Source organism: Hippocampus zosterae, chromosome 19, assembly GCF_025434085.1.
Source record: "Hippocampus zosterae strain Florida chromosome 19, ASM2543408v3, whole genome shotgun sequence".
NCBI classification, from domain to species: Eukaryota; Metazoa; Chordata; class Actinopteri; order Syngnathiformes; family Syngnathidae; genus Hippocampus; species Hippocampus zosterae.
In genome coordinates, this window is record NC_067469.1 from 11,115,109 (window position 1) to 11,128,626 (window position 13,518).

A 13,518-nucleotide genomic window follows, 5' to 3' on the forward strand; every position below is an offset into this window, starting at 1 on the left:
CTCGAAGCCTTCCGGAAGTCGGCTTCCATGGCCTCACCGAACTCTTCCCACGCTCGGGTTTTTACCTCGGCGACCACCGAAGCTGCGTTCCGCTTGGCCAGTCGATACCCGTCAGCTGCCTCTGGGGTCCCACAGGCCATAAAGGCTCGATAGGACTCCTTCTTCAGCTTGACGGCATCCCTTACTGCTGGTGTCCACCAGCGAGTACGGGGGTTGCCGCCACGACAGGCACCAACCACCTTACGGCCACAACTCAGATTGGCCACCTCAACAATAGAGGCACGGAACATGGTCCACTCGGGCTCAATGTCCCCCGCCACCCCCGGAACACGGGAAAAGCTCTGTCGGAGGTGGGAGTTGAAACTCCTTCTGACAGGGGATTCCGCCAGACGCTCCCAACAAACCCTCACAATACGTTTGGGTCTGCCAGGACGGACCGGCATCTTCCCCCACCATCGGAGCCTACTCACCACCAGGTGGTGATCAGTTGACAGCTCCGCCCCTCTCTTCACCCGAGTGTCCAGAACATGCGGCCGCAAATCCGATGATACAACTACAAAGTCGATCATCGAACTGCGGCCTAGGGTGTCCTGGTGCCAAGTGCACATATGGACACCATTATGTTTTAACAAGGTGTTCGTTATGGACAATCCGTGACGAACACAGAAGTCCAATAACAAAACACCACTCGGGTTCTGATCGGGGGGGGCCGTTCCTCCCAATCACGCCCCTCCAGGTCTCACTGTCATTGCCCACGTGAGCATTGAAGTCCCCCAGCAGAACAAGGGAGTCCCCAGCAGGAGTACTCTCCAGCACACCCTCCAAGGACTCCAAAAAGGGTAGGTATGCTGAGCTGCTGTTTGGTGCATATGCACAAACAACAGTCAGGAGCCGTCCACCCACCTGAAGGCGGAGGGAGGCAACCCTCTCGTCTACCGGTGTGAATCCCAATGTACAGGCACGTACATTGCCGTGGGGCAATGAGTATGCCCACACCTGCTCTGCGCCTTTCACCGTGAGCAACTCCAGAGTGGAAGAGAGTCCAACCCCTCTCGAAAGAACTGGTACCAGAACCCAGGCTGTGTGTGGAGGCAAGTCCGACTATATCCAGTCGGAAATTCTCTGCCTCACACACCAGCTCGGGCTCCTTCCCTGCCAGAGAGGTTACATTCCATGTCCCAAGAGCTAGCTTCTGCAGCCGAGGATCGGACCGCCAGGGTCCCCGCCTTTGGCTGCCGCCCAGCTCACATTGCACCGACCCCCTTTGGCCCCTCTCATGGGTGGTTAGCCCATGGGAAGGGGGACCCATGTTGCCTCTTCGGGCTGTGCCCGGCCGGGCCCCATGGGTGTAGGCCCGGCCACCAGGCGCTTGCCAACGAGCCCCACCTCCAGGCCTGGCTCCAGAGGGGGGCCCCGGTGACCCGCGTCCGGGCAAGGGAAACTTAGATCCATTAATTTTAATCTTCATCAGGGGTCTTTGAGCCGTGCTTTGTCTGGCCCCTCACCTAGAACCTGTTTGCCATGGGTGACCCTGCCAGGGGCATAAAGCCCCAGACAACTTAGCTCCTAGGATCATTGGGACACACAAACCCCTCCACCACGGTAAGGTGACGACTCACGGAGGAGGCAGTTAAGAATGCTTTTGGTATTGTCTTAGTTTCATCATGGCTGCTCAGAGCTCACAAAGTAGCTGTCTGTTTGAGTGCGTGTTGGCAAATGTGCATGTCAATTAGTGTTGGACAGAACCCTTTTACGTTACAATTGGTTCCTGCTAATAAGAAAGTTACAGTCTCTATATATTATGTTACTGTATGTCGGATTATAGGGCGGTTTTTGAGAAAATTGAATCGTTTTAGGTGTGCCTTACAGTGCAGAAAATACTGTATTTTTCTGATTAAGTAATGGTCCATCGAATTGGATTAGAAAATAATCAAACCCAACAAAGTGGTCACTGGAATTGGTTTGTAAAATGTTTTTCTCTGTATGTCAGGTAACATGACATTTCACCAAGAAAAAGAAAACAAAATCCCAACTCTTAGGAATCCAGACGTGGAAACTGTCATGCTTGCATTCCAGTGGCATTTTTAGTTTGTGCGGCCCGGTTGTCCAGCGCATCGACCTCACAGTGCAGAGGTTGTGGGTTCGATCCCAGCTCCGGGCTCTTCATGTGGAGTTTTCATGTTTTCCACGGGTCTGTGTGGGTTTTCTCCGGGTACTTCGGTTTCCTTCCACATTCTAAAAACATCCATGGCAGATTGATGGAACACTTCAAATTGTTAGCGCGGATGGTTGTTCGTCTCTGTGTGCCCTGCGATTGGCTGGCAACCGGTTCAGGGTGTCGCCCCGCCTACTGACCCAAGACAACTGGGATAGGCTCCAGCATGCCCCTTGTTTGGATAAAGCAATTCAGAAAATGGATGGATGGATTAAATAAGTGAAATCTGTCAAAGCAGGAGGTGACAAAAGGAAAGCTGAGCATGCTACAGTCTACCAAAATAAGAACCAAGGCATAGTAAATGGATAGCAGCGGCTAAAAAAAAGGCCTAAGAACATGACGGAGATATGGGATCCTTCTCATAGTGGCAGTTATTCATAGGGATCTACAATATCCAACCTTTCCAACTTGCACATGGATCTTGTGTCCTTTTCATCATTATGAGATGCAAATTAACTTGGATGGAATACTGGAAGTCAAGATGGCGCCCGAGTAGGCAGCCGTCGGCAAGTGCTCTCATGAGCCTTGCTTTTGTTGTTGTTTTTGTGTTTGTTCTGTCACTTTGTGTTTGTTGTTACGTCGTGTGGACCTGATATGGACTTTTTTCAGCATTTTTTTGGCCACGACATTCATCAAGGAGGGGACTCTGTGCTTGGTGGTTGTGCCTTCTCGGCAGCATGGGTATACCTGCACTGTTTTTGACTGGGAGGAATGTCGGCGCCATTTGACTCATTGCTGGACAGTCCCGGGGCGCTTGTGTCTTGCGCTTGTAATGGGCAGCATTTTTAAAAGCCCCGCTTTGTTCAGCGGAGAGATCGGTGCTGTTGAACGGTCTGCGGCTGGATGGATGTAAGGCTTGAGGAGCCGACGATGAGAAGAAAGGAGTGTTAGCGCGGAGCACCGATGCGGATTTGGAACTGGGAGTCGCGGCTTGTAGTTTGAAGCGGATTACGTGGGACAGGAGAAGTGAACAAATCTCTTTTCGTCAATGGACGCTACAGCTTTGTGTTTGCTTTAAAAACGTAGCTTGTAGCAGACGTGTGCACATTTTCAGCATGACCTCTCTGATCCACTGGTGAAAGGACACTTTGATCCTCTCCTCTTTCATCTATAACTGCTTCAGACAACAACGTGTATGCAGAAAATTGGTGAAGATTGCACGACTGTCTGTGTCCTATGTGTTGTGTGTTGTGTTATTTTTGACTTCAAAATGGCGCCGCGAGAGTGGCTGCCTTTCCAGCAGCTCCTATATTTTTTTGTTCTACTTCTTCCTTTCATAGCTTTGCTGCTGTTAATTGGGAATCTCTCCATTGCGAGACTAATAAAGGTTTTCTTAACTTAACTTACTGACTGAATATTGCAAACTCTATCACTGCTCTCCATCGTAAAATCCTTCCCCTGCCTCTGCTACTATCCTGTCGTCATCAAATCTTTCTTGTCTGGACATAATCTAAACCCCCGATTTCCTGTCAGTTCAGTCAGTAATTCCATTCCTATACTACGACTATTAAGAGCGTTCAGATACATTATTCACCGGTGATTATCTGAGGAACATTACCCAGAGACATGATGCACGGTGTCTGCATCATAACTGCTTGTGTTTCTCGATTGAGAGAAAAGTCCTTGAGTGATGATGTTTCGAATTGGTCTTGATACTGTAAGCAGTGGGATGATTTTTTTTTTTTTTATGACTATAGTGAAACATCTACAGTAAAGTATAAGTGATGTGACACTGCTGCACTGTTGGGGATGGACCTTCTTTTTTTTTTTGTTTTATTGACAGCAATACCCTCTTGGTGAATCTGGTTATGTCTTGGAACAATTGTGTTTGTTACCAGACATCTGCCTGCAGGTTTGAGTAAAATTAAATTTATCCTTTTTTATCTTCCTGTGTGTTCTGTTTAACTCACCAGGGAATAGTTGTGTAACAGCGTTTGCTGACGGGAAACAACGATGGAAAGTGATCATTAGATGCGTAGATGTGCGTGTGCGTGTGTGTGTGTGTGTGCGTGTGTGTGCATGCGTGTATCTATCTATCTATCAAGGTTTGCTAGATAGATAGAATAACTTGTCTGGCAGGTTTTACTCAAATCCAGACAGATTTTGTGAAAGGTAACACAGGCAGCAAATGAAGAGAATGAGAGAAAATCTTAACTCATCATGTGGCGTCAAAAAAATTATTTATATATATAGATAGATAGATATAATCTATAAACAGTATACTGTCATTAGAGAACTATAACAAAACTAAGCACAAGGCTGAGTCAGACATAAAAAATGAATTTGTGAAAATAATTTGTAAGAAACAGATGTGGGCTGTGAATGACGTCATGGTGATGAGTTCTGGATCTGCTCCGATAAAAGTGGCCGCAACTCACCACTTTCCCATCAAGCATCAGGGAGGAAGACATGCGGTACATCTGGAGCGTTAAATTCATGAGACGAGGTGAGCGGCTAAAAATGTTTCACGTTTTGATACAGATTAAGAACAGCGTAGCAGTTAAGATGTTGTACTTACAGTATCTTGTATTATACACAGTTATTTCTTGTATTATAATTATAATGTCGATGATGTTCATATACAAACATTCATACACACAATATGTGTTTGTCTGTGTGTATTTGTATGTTTTTGAATCACAACGGACCCTACACATATGTATTCAAATTGTCTTATCTTGAAAAGAGGCAGGCCCCTGATACATTTGTCATACATGACAAAGATTTTGTTGAATTCTACTCCAGTGAGTATACTTTTTTTTAAATTTGCTCTGCGATGCACTTAACCAAGTTACTTCCACGCACCAGTGTTTTCATTGGGGTTTTTTTTTTTTTTTTTATCCTGTCCTCATCCTCTTTTCAAATTGTGTAAATTCCCAATGTCACCTTTTTGACTTTCATTTGTTTAGTACGGTAATATGTTATGTGTAACAAGGGCTATGTTTGTTTTATAATTGCTGGAGATGATAAAACACTAAGGGTAGACAACGGGTTTCTACTTGGACCAGTAAGGGGACACAAGTTCGATTCACTGGAGCCAATGATGTCACTATTGAGGGGGTGGCATGGGCAAAGAAACAAGACAACAGTTGTAAAAACAATTAACTTTTATATCAAACAGACACAGGACAACAAAATTATTATCACAACAACCACAGTGGAAAAAAGAAAGTAAATAAATACAATTTAGTCTCAACCTCTTAGTTGACCTTTCCCTCAAACAAAATAATTGGTGATCACCTTTCTCAACACCGGTGTGAGTTTTTTTTTTCTTTCAATCTGAATGAAATAACTAAACACAAAATGTTCTTGTCAGCTCCTATCGTACAAAATAAATTCTTCTAAACATCACCAACACAAATAAAATAAATTAAAATTTATCAAATGTAATATATTGTGTGTTCTTTGGTTGGCTCGCCACCACCACTGGACCCCCTTTTCCAGCACTTTTGGACGTCAGGGCACCGTAATGGAATCCACTCCACTGAAGGCACGCTAATCCCAGCGCTGTCCTCAATTGAAACTCCACAAAAGACCCGGCCTAATAGGGCCGAGAGCACACGAGCGCCGACAATAAAGTAACTACAGTAATTAATATTAACTACTTAATTCCAAGTACTGTGAGACGTTATTAACATTTATGTACACTCACCAGAAGAACGTTGAACGATACTCCGACGATGTTATACGGGCGGCGAAATCCCGGCGGTACGTAATGCTAACAGCTACGTTAGCCCAGTCAGTACTCGAGGTCTGAGGAAAGTGACTGTTTTAGCAACAAGTGATTTTAACCGAAATGCGCATAACACGTTCAAGCCTCTGAGCACACTCACTGCGTAGAACGACTCCCTTTCTCCCGAAACACTTCCTCACAACGGCGAAGAATACGTCCGCTCGCGTTCAGGTCCCGCCAGAAAAAGAGACCGAGATAGGTTGCGCCGCACGCTCGTGACGTCACGAAGGTGAAAAACTGCACCTCATTCGCTGACACCCCACTAGTATTTTGTACCCTGATTCGCTCGGGCCACGGCAATATTCAATTCTGTTTAATTAAATCATTTTTTAACGACGCTACTCTATTAAGTCAATATAGATTTTGGTTATGTCCGCTCCCCATTGCCTCATGCCATAATACGGGTTACATATGCATAGTGACACTGCTCTTATTCTCGGTTTTCAGATGGCTATGAATGCATCGATCTCAGAAAGCGATTCCTGCAACTACACTGCCACCTTACTACTGCTGATGTCCACCCTACAGCCGCCATACCTTGGTGTGATCAGCTTCGTCGGCTTCCTGGGAAACAGTTTTGTGATGGCTGTCTTCTGCCTTCAAAGAAAGAACTGCACTGCAGCAGATGTTTATTTAGGTAACATGGCAGCTGCCGATCTGGTCATGATGACCTGCCTCCCTTTCTGGGCTTTCACTATCGCTCGTGGACACCAGTGGGTTTTTGGAGAAGTTCTCTGCAAGCTTGTCAATGTTGCCATATACATGAATTACATCTGCAGTATATTGTTCCTGACACTGGTTAGCTTGGACCGCTACCTTGCTCTGGTGAAGCCAATGAGCCCCAGTCGTCTGAGGAGACCTTTGTGGGCCAAGCGCATCTGCCTGGGGACCTGGATGCTGGGATTCCTTTTTTCAATGCCCGTGTTACTATTTCGCACAGTGAGATATGTACAAAATGCCGAAGTAGATGCATGTATCCTGGTTTACCCTCACCTGTCCTGGAGGGTGCAACACAACATTTTCATTAATGTATTTGGATTTCTAATACCTGTTATGGTGCTAAGTTACTGCACCTGTCATATTGTGGCTGTTTTGAGTAAAAATCAAGTCAGAGTTCTCCCTGGAATGAGGACAGAGAGAAGAGCCACCCACTTGGTTCTAGCCGTGATGGCTGTCTTTCTCTTCTGTTGGACACCACATCAGGCGATGCGCTTTCTGGACACTCTAGAATACTTCCAAATAACTTCTGGATGCATTTGGGGCTATGTTCTTGACCTCGGCATTCAGCTGTCTACTTATTTGGCGTACAGTAATAGTGCTGTTAACCCCTTCCTTTTTACCGTTGTGGGAAAGCATTTCAGGAGAAGGGCAAAAGAGGTATTTGTGAAAACTCTGAGCCATTGGTCAAACGATGTGACAACCAGCTTTACCTCAGTAAAAGTCAACGGAACACACATGAATAAAACTGTTGAGACCTTGACTGAAACAAAACAAACAGCACTCTTTGTGAGCGACAAGGATAAGCCAGAAGGACTCGATGGTTATTAGACAAAGTTCAGCCCTTTTCACACCACTTTGTGTTTGTAGTGAGGGGCCCTGACCACGGAGTGGAGCATTGCTGGCCGATACGGCGTGGCAGAAGACTTCTACTTTGACGGTAGGGCGCCTTGAATTGGAAAACCTTCTATTCACGAGAGGTTGTGGCATGACGTCAAACAAGCACATCCAAGAAGAGATGGGGCTGGCATTGTGATTTCGTGTTACTTTGAAGGGGCAGTGGGGAGGCCCCTCCTGAAGACAAGCAATTTAGACCTTAATGTTGACAACAAATTTAGATTGGTATCTAATTTACTTACTTTAGAAAAGCTAACTGGTTGTATTAATGCCAAGAATGTCATTGACAAATTTTACTCTGGTTTTAGAGTGAACCACATCACCAAGATGGTACTTTTATTGACCTTAGACTAAATTATGATGCAAAATAGTTGAGTGTTGGTTCTACTGGATTTTATACAGTAGACCACAATATTCTTTTAAGATGCCTCAAACACAAATGATTCACATCCTCATAGACAGGACTTTTATGTTACATTTGGATACCTGCCTCTCTAAGGCCCATAAAAGTCACATATGGTATGCCTCAGGGTTTGATTTTAGACACAGTGCTTTTTAACCTATGTTCCATCTTGGTGATGTCATCAGGAAACATAGAGTCAACTTTCACAGTTGTCTCCAATGTCTCCGCATAACACAAAGTCAACGGATGCACTTTTTAACCATATTGTAGATGTCAAATCCTGAATGAAAGGAAACTTTCTCAAGTTTAACTAAGATAAAACTGAAGTCTGAGTCATTGGTCTCAAGGCAGAAATACTTTTACTTAAATCACAATTACCATCTTTTAATCCATCCACACAAGTGGAATCCCTGGGGATGATTTTAGATTCTGGGCTGACTTTTTTCCACACATCAAACAAAATCGGTGCTGACCTCTTTCAGGACATTACCAAAATACCGTCCCATTCTCTCTCATGCCAACACAGAAATGTTCATGGAAGCTTTTATGACTAGACCAGTTGAATAGACAACTGTAATGTCCTGTCTCTGTTCTTCTCCAAAAGAGTATTTCAGTTTTATAACTTTCACAAAAGTCTGCAGCATGTATCTTGGCGAAGATCAAAATTACACCACCCACGTTACATTGGTTTTAAAATCACTGCATTGGTTCCCCATGTGTTTTAGGCTCTAGGTTAAAGTGGGGGTTCAACCAAAAATATTATTTACGATAATACGCAGCCCCACTATTCTAAAAACGATATTCTGATTAATATTATGTTTGTGGAATATGAGTACAGCAATACAATCTACCCGATTTTTTTCCACGTAATGGGGCGGACATTTTTGCCACTTGCTGGCGACTGAAAATGACATCACAGTTGCTCAAGGCTAAAGTAACAAGCAATATTGGCTCAGCTTCAGCAAACGGGTGGCATGTGTGATGGTAGGGATTGGGGTTGGGTAAGTAAACCCGTAATTTTATGTTTGACTTTGTGGGGTGACGGCTGAGGCGCAATCATTTTAAGCACTTTGAGCTGCAATTTCTGTATGAAAGGTGCTCCATTAATAAAGTTTTGATTGACTGATTTTGGCTGACTTATTTACAGGGAACATCATAATAAAATTTCAGATGAGCCTTTACTGTTTCTCGGCTGCTCATCTTCTCATCTTTCTTAAAATGACTAAATTCAGGTCTTCCTTTTGCAACCGTGAAAGATAAACCTTGTCGAGGTGCTGTCGAAGAAATCTGTTCTTACTTCCTGTGAGGCTACTATACCAGCACTTCCAAATATGGGCACGCTGGCTGTCATTATTTCATGTTGCGATACGACTCTTTCACATTGAGCCAGTGCAGTGTGAAAAGGGCTTTGAAACGCCAGAATGAGATGGTCTGTTCATGTGAAGGTAGAGTGACAGTGGACGTATCGGAAGAATTATGCTGAGAATGAAGCTACTATTTAGAAGGTACAGGTATTTGAACAATTCTCCGAACGATCTAACAGACCACAGATGTGGGATCATATGCGGTAATGGGCCCCTTTCCTACACTTCTTAACAGTACCTGTTCAGGGTTGCGTGGCACTGGAGCCTATCCCGTCAGACCTTTGGCATGAATTGTAGACAAATCGAGAGTTTTCTCCCACATTTGTGAACCGCGTATGATCAGGCATGTTTATTCTCCCCCACCCCCAACACACAAATACACACACACATACACGCACACACACAAAACATTGCATGACACATAGCCCACGCCAATCATATAGAATGACATATAATACCAGACAGTTTTATAAATTTCATATTCAGTGATATTTATTTCCAAAAGGAAACATAATGTTTGCACCTTGGGAGACTGTGAGCAACATTGAAGTACAAGGCAGATTGGAAAATCACAGGCAGTTAGAAAAATAAAAAAACACACAAAAGCCTGATCATCTGAACAATGCGGGGCGATACAATCAACAGCATACTGTGCGTAGTTATGTGTCTGGCAATATAGCATGCGGGTGCGTCTTTTTGTATTTGACTTATCTCTTTTTCATGTTGAAGATTTGAAATGTATGTATTTTTTTAACCTGTCTTTTGCCTGCATTCATACTAGCTTTTACTTTTTTGTCCTTTTTCACGTGTAATGTATAGAGTAGCATAAAAAGAAATAATGCTGCTGTGTCACTGACAACACAATTTGAGTCAGGAGCAAGTGGCACAGTCTACATGTTCTACTTAAGCACTGTATTAGCTGTCAGGTAAATGATGAATATGAACTCCACATACAAATTTCAAATGCTAAGAGGTCACCAGGCTACCTACCAAAGCAGTCGTATTATTCTTTTCACCTGATGCAATATGAAGAACTCATGCCTCCACGTGGGTCATATTTGTTGATATTTCCATTTTTTTCCTTTAAATCCAGATCCAAGCTAAAAGACTATAGAAGTCACGTTCAACAAAAATTGCACAATCACACTCATAGTAACAGCTGCTACTTGATCATCGCAAATTGATTGATCAAGGAATCTCAATCTTATTGTTTGTTTTTGTATTTGAGTTTTTTTGTTTTTTTTTGCATTATGGTTTTATGCTGTGGTCTGTTGTCATTCACTACTAAATACCATACCATATGTATGTTTTCCAATGATCCATCCTTTTTTATAATGAGCTTCCAGATTAGGGTCATGGGTGAGCATGAGCCTATCCCAGTTGACTTTTGGCGAGACGAAAGATTGGTTACCATTCGACTGCGGAAGTAAAATTACTACCCCTAATCTTTTTTAAATCTCAAAGTAGGAGTGATCCTGACAATACAATCCAAAACAAAAAGGGCCCTGAGATACGCAAAGAGGTCAGGGGATATACGTTAAAAGATCTGGATGTCATATTCAGGAACAAATTCAACTTCTCCTTTTTATTTACAGATGGAAATGTTTGGATTCGAGGCAACACCAATCACAGGATGCGTTACATTCAGTTTCAATGACAGATTCATACATTTATGTACCACGGTTTTCTTTATCTTATGTATGCTCTGACATGACCTTTGAATAGATTCATGCCTGTGACCCTCGTGAGGATAAGCAGATTAGATAATGGATGGATGGAGAGATTCACAATACATACCAGATACTTCGAATGACCTCACAAGGGACTTTTTTAAATTGGGGAACATATTTCTACACTTCCAACCACAGACTAAATACAGTGGAAAGTGAACTTGCACACGATTTTATATGGATGAATTGTTTAATTTCAAATCCCATATTTTCTGCACATTCAATTTTCTCAAAAGCTGACGTGTGCGCCTTATAATCCGATGCGCCTTATATATGGATCACTATTCTGATTTCTTGGAGGTAGTATTTTAAATCTTCCATAAAGTGCCTTTTTACAGCTGCAGCGGTTGTGAAAGCTCTACATAAATAAAGCTGTATTATATTGTATTGCGTTTTGCGTAGCACCATCTAGTGGATGCATAATGAAACCGCAGCCACTATTGTCGCTTCTATTCTATGCACCTTATAATGCGGTGCGCCTTATATATGAAAACAGTTTTAAAATTGGCCATTCATTGAAGGTGCACCTTATACTCTGAAGCGTGTTATACTGTTGAAAATACGGTCATTTAACCACTTTATTTTAACCTGCTACACTTTAATTTGGCCACTGTGCACACCTTGTTTCTCCAAGAAATTACAGTGGGTTTGTGTGCATGTAGAAGGTGCACATGCTGCAAACAGCATATTAATTTAAAACACACCAAATATTTAGTTTTCACACAAGGTTAAAGCCGTAAAAATGTCAAGGGAAATGTTGATGAAACTCTAAAGCTGTTGTTGTAATGTGAAATGTATTTTGATTCGAACCTCTAACAGAGTACGTCTGAATTCTGATTTGTCCTAAATATTTTCATTTTCTTTCTCCTTCCTATTTTTCTGCTTTTACTGCACAGCACCGTAGCTCAACTAATTCAAACTCAATCAGAGAACAAAATATGTAGTGTTGAGCTCGTAATAGCCATGTGACATGAATGCTATGGCTCACAGTCCACCGCTGCGATGCTCTTTTTCTACTCTTTAATCGCTAGTTTATACGATTGGTTCTGGGAACACCCATTACGCCGATTTGGAACTTCGAGATTGGCGACCAAGCACGCAACGAGTCCGTATCTGTCCAATGCTGGTGCGTCGATGGAGCTTCCAGCTATATAGTTTGTACAGTACAAAGACCTAAGTCTATGCGCACTATAGCATATTCATTTAGTTGGGCTTTAAAATTACATAAGGATTGATTACATCCGTTGGAAAACAGCCATTTGTTGAGTCAATGTTTTTCATTACAAATATCCCACTGGTCAGCAGAAAGAAAAAAAAAATTCAAAGAGTAAGAATACTGCCTCGCTTACGCTCAATTCACAACAATACTTAAATGTACTGTACTTCAGAAGGACACAATGAAATTATTTTGTTCTGACATCATATATCAGTGCAATTTAAAAAAAAAAGATGACGATAGTATCGTTTATCGCGATAGTTTCTGGGAAAATACAGTACATTGTCTCGAAAAATGAATTGTGACAGGCCTACTTCCATTACATGTGGTGATTTTTGGCTTTGCTGTAATCTATCGTCCAAGTTTCTAAGGCATTTCATTTCGCAACAGCATCATTCATTCTTCAATCACAATTTCTGGGTAATTGTAATTCTTTGTTAAACAAGGCTTGTCTCCTTTTACGTGATTACTTAACATTATATAAAACAACAGAATTGTTTATATTTGAGGACCTTCAAGCGCAATCTTTGCAGATACTTAAATGGTGTGAGGTAGGGAAATGTCATTCACCATTCATTGGTAAATGTACATTATGTGAAAATATATTGAACCTCTGTAGACATTATCATAACATGTACCGTAAATTCCGGGCTACAGACCGCACCTGATTAAGAGCCGCATGCTCAGATTTATGAAGAAAAATGAATTTTGTAATTATATGCGCCGCACCGTACTATAAACCGCTGGCCAATGAGTAGGCGGGGTTTTGCTTGTGCTTTCCTGCCACCTTGGAGCGCCTCCGTGTGAGGCAGCTGACGCGGTCCCCCGCTGAACCCCCGCAGAAAAAAACCGCAAAATTTCTTAAGGTTAAAATAATCTCCATGCATTTGCACAACGAAATCCCACTGAAACACAATAAGAGGCCAGACAAAGAGAGATCTTGATGTGCATTTGCGTAATTACGAAGAGAAATACTGCAGCCCACTAGGCTTTAAATAGAATAATGCAAATCATATAAATGGGAAAAGATATATGAAATTATTTCTGTAGTCAGCCGCTTAAAAATGATCATCGTTGGCAGCTTTAGGCCCGATGCTGCGCGGCTCAAAACACAGGTTAAATGTGTCCTCTCGTTTTCAGTATGACGGAGTAGTCACCTTTTTTAATTACAGTCCGAGTGAGAGGCAAATCAAATGTCAGAGGGTCTTCTTCCATATTTATTAATTCATCTGGGCTGATGGAA

The 13,518-nt window shown here is 42.7% G+C and overlaps 1 protein-coding gene and 1 long non-coding RNA gene across 2 annotated transcripts; one reads left to right on the top strand and one right to left on the bottom strand.

The window, feature by feature from the left end:
* The first annotated feature begins 4,427 nt into the window (after positions 1-4,427).
* On the top strand, positions 4,428-9,141 carry si:dkey-63b1.1 (B2 bradykinin receptor). The gene is made up of 2 exons (XM_052052192.1): positions 4,428-4,661; positions 6,396-9,141. The coding sequence occupies exon 2, from the start codon at positions 6,396-6,398 to the stop codon at positions 7,494-7,496; it is 1,101 nt and encodes a 366-aa protein (XP_051908152.1). The 5' UTR covers positions 4,428-4,661; the 3' UTR covers positions 7,497-9,141.
* Positions 5,200-6,154, bottom strand: LOC127591934 (uncharacterized). Its single transcript, XR_007960028.1, has 3 exons — positions 6,049-6,154; positions 5,868-5,968; positions 5,200-5,756 (listed from the first exon to the last, which is right to left on the bottom strand). It is a non-coding gene; the product is annotated as an uncharacterized LOC127591934 (long non-coding RNA).
* Positions 9,142-13,518: the final 4,377 nt, after the last annotated feature.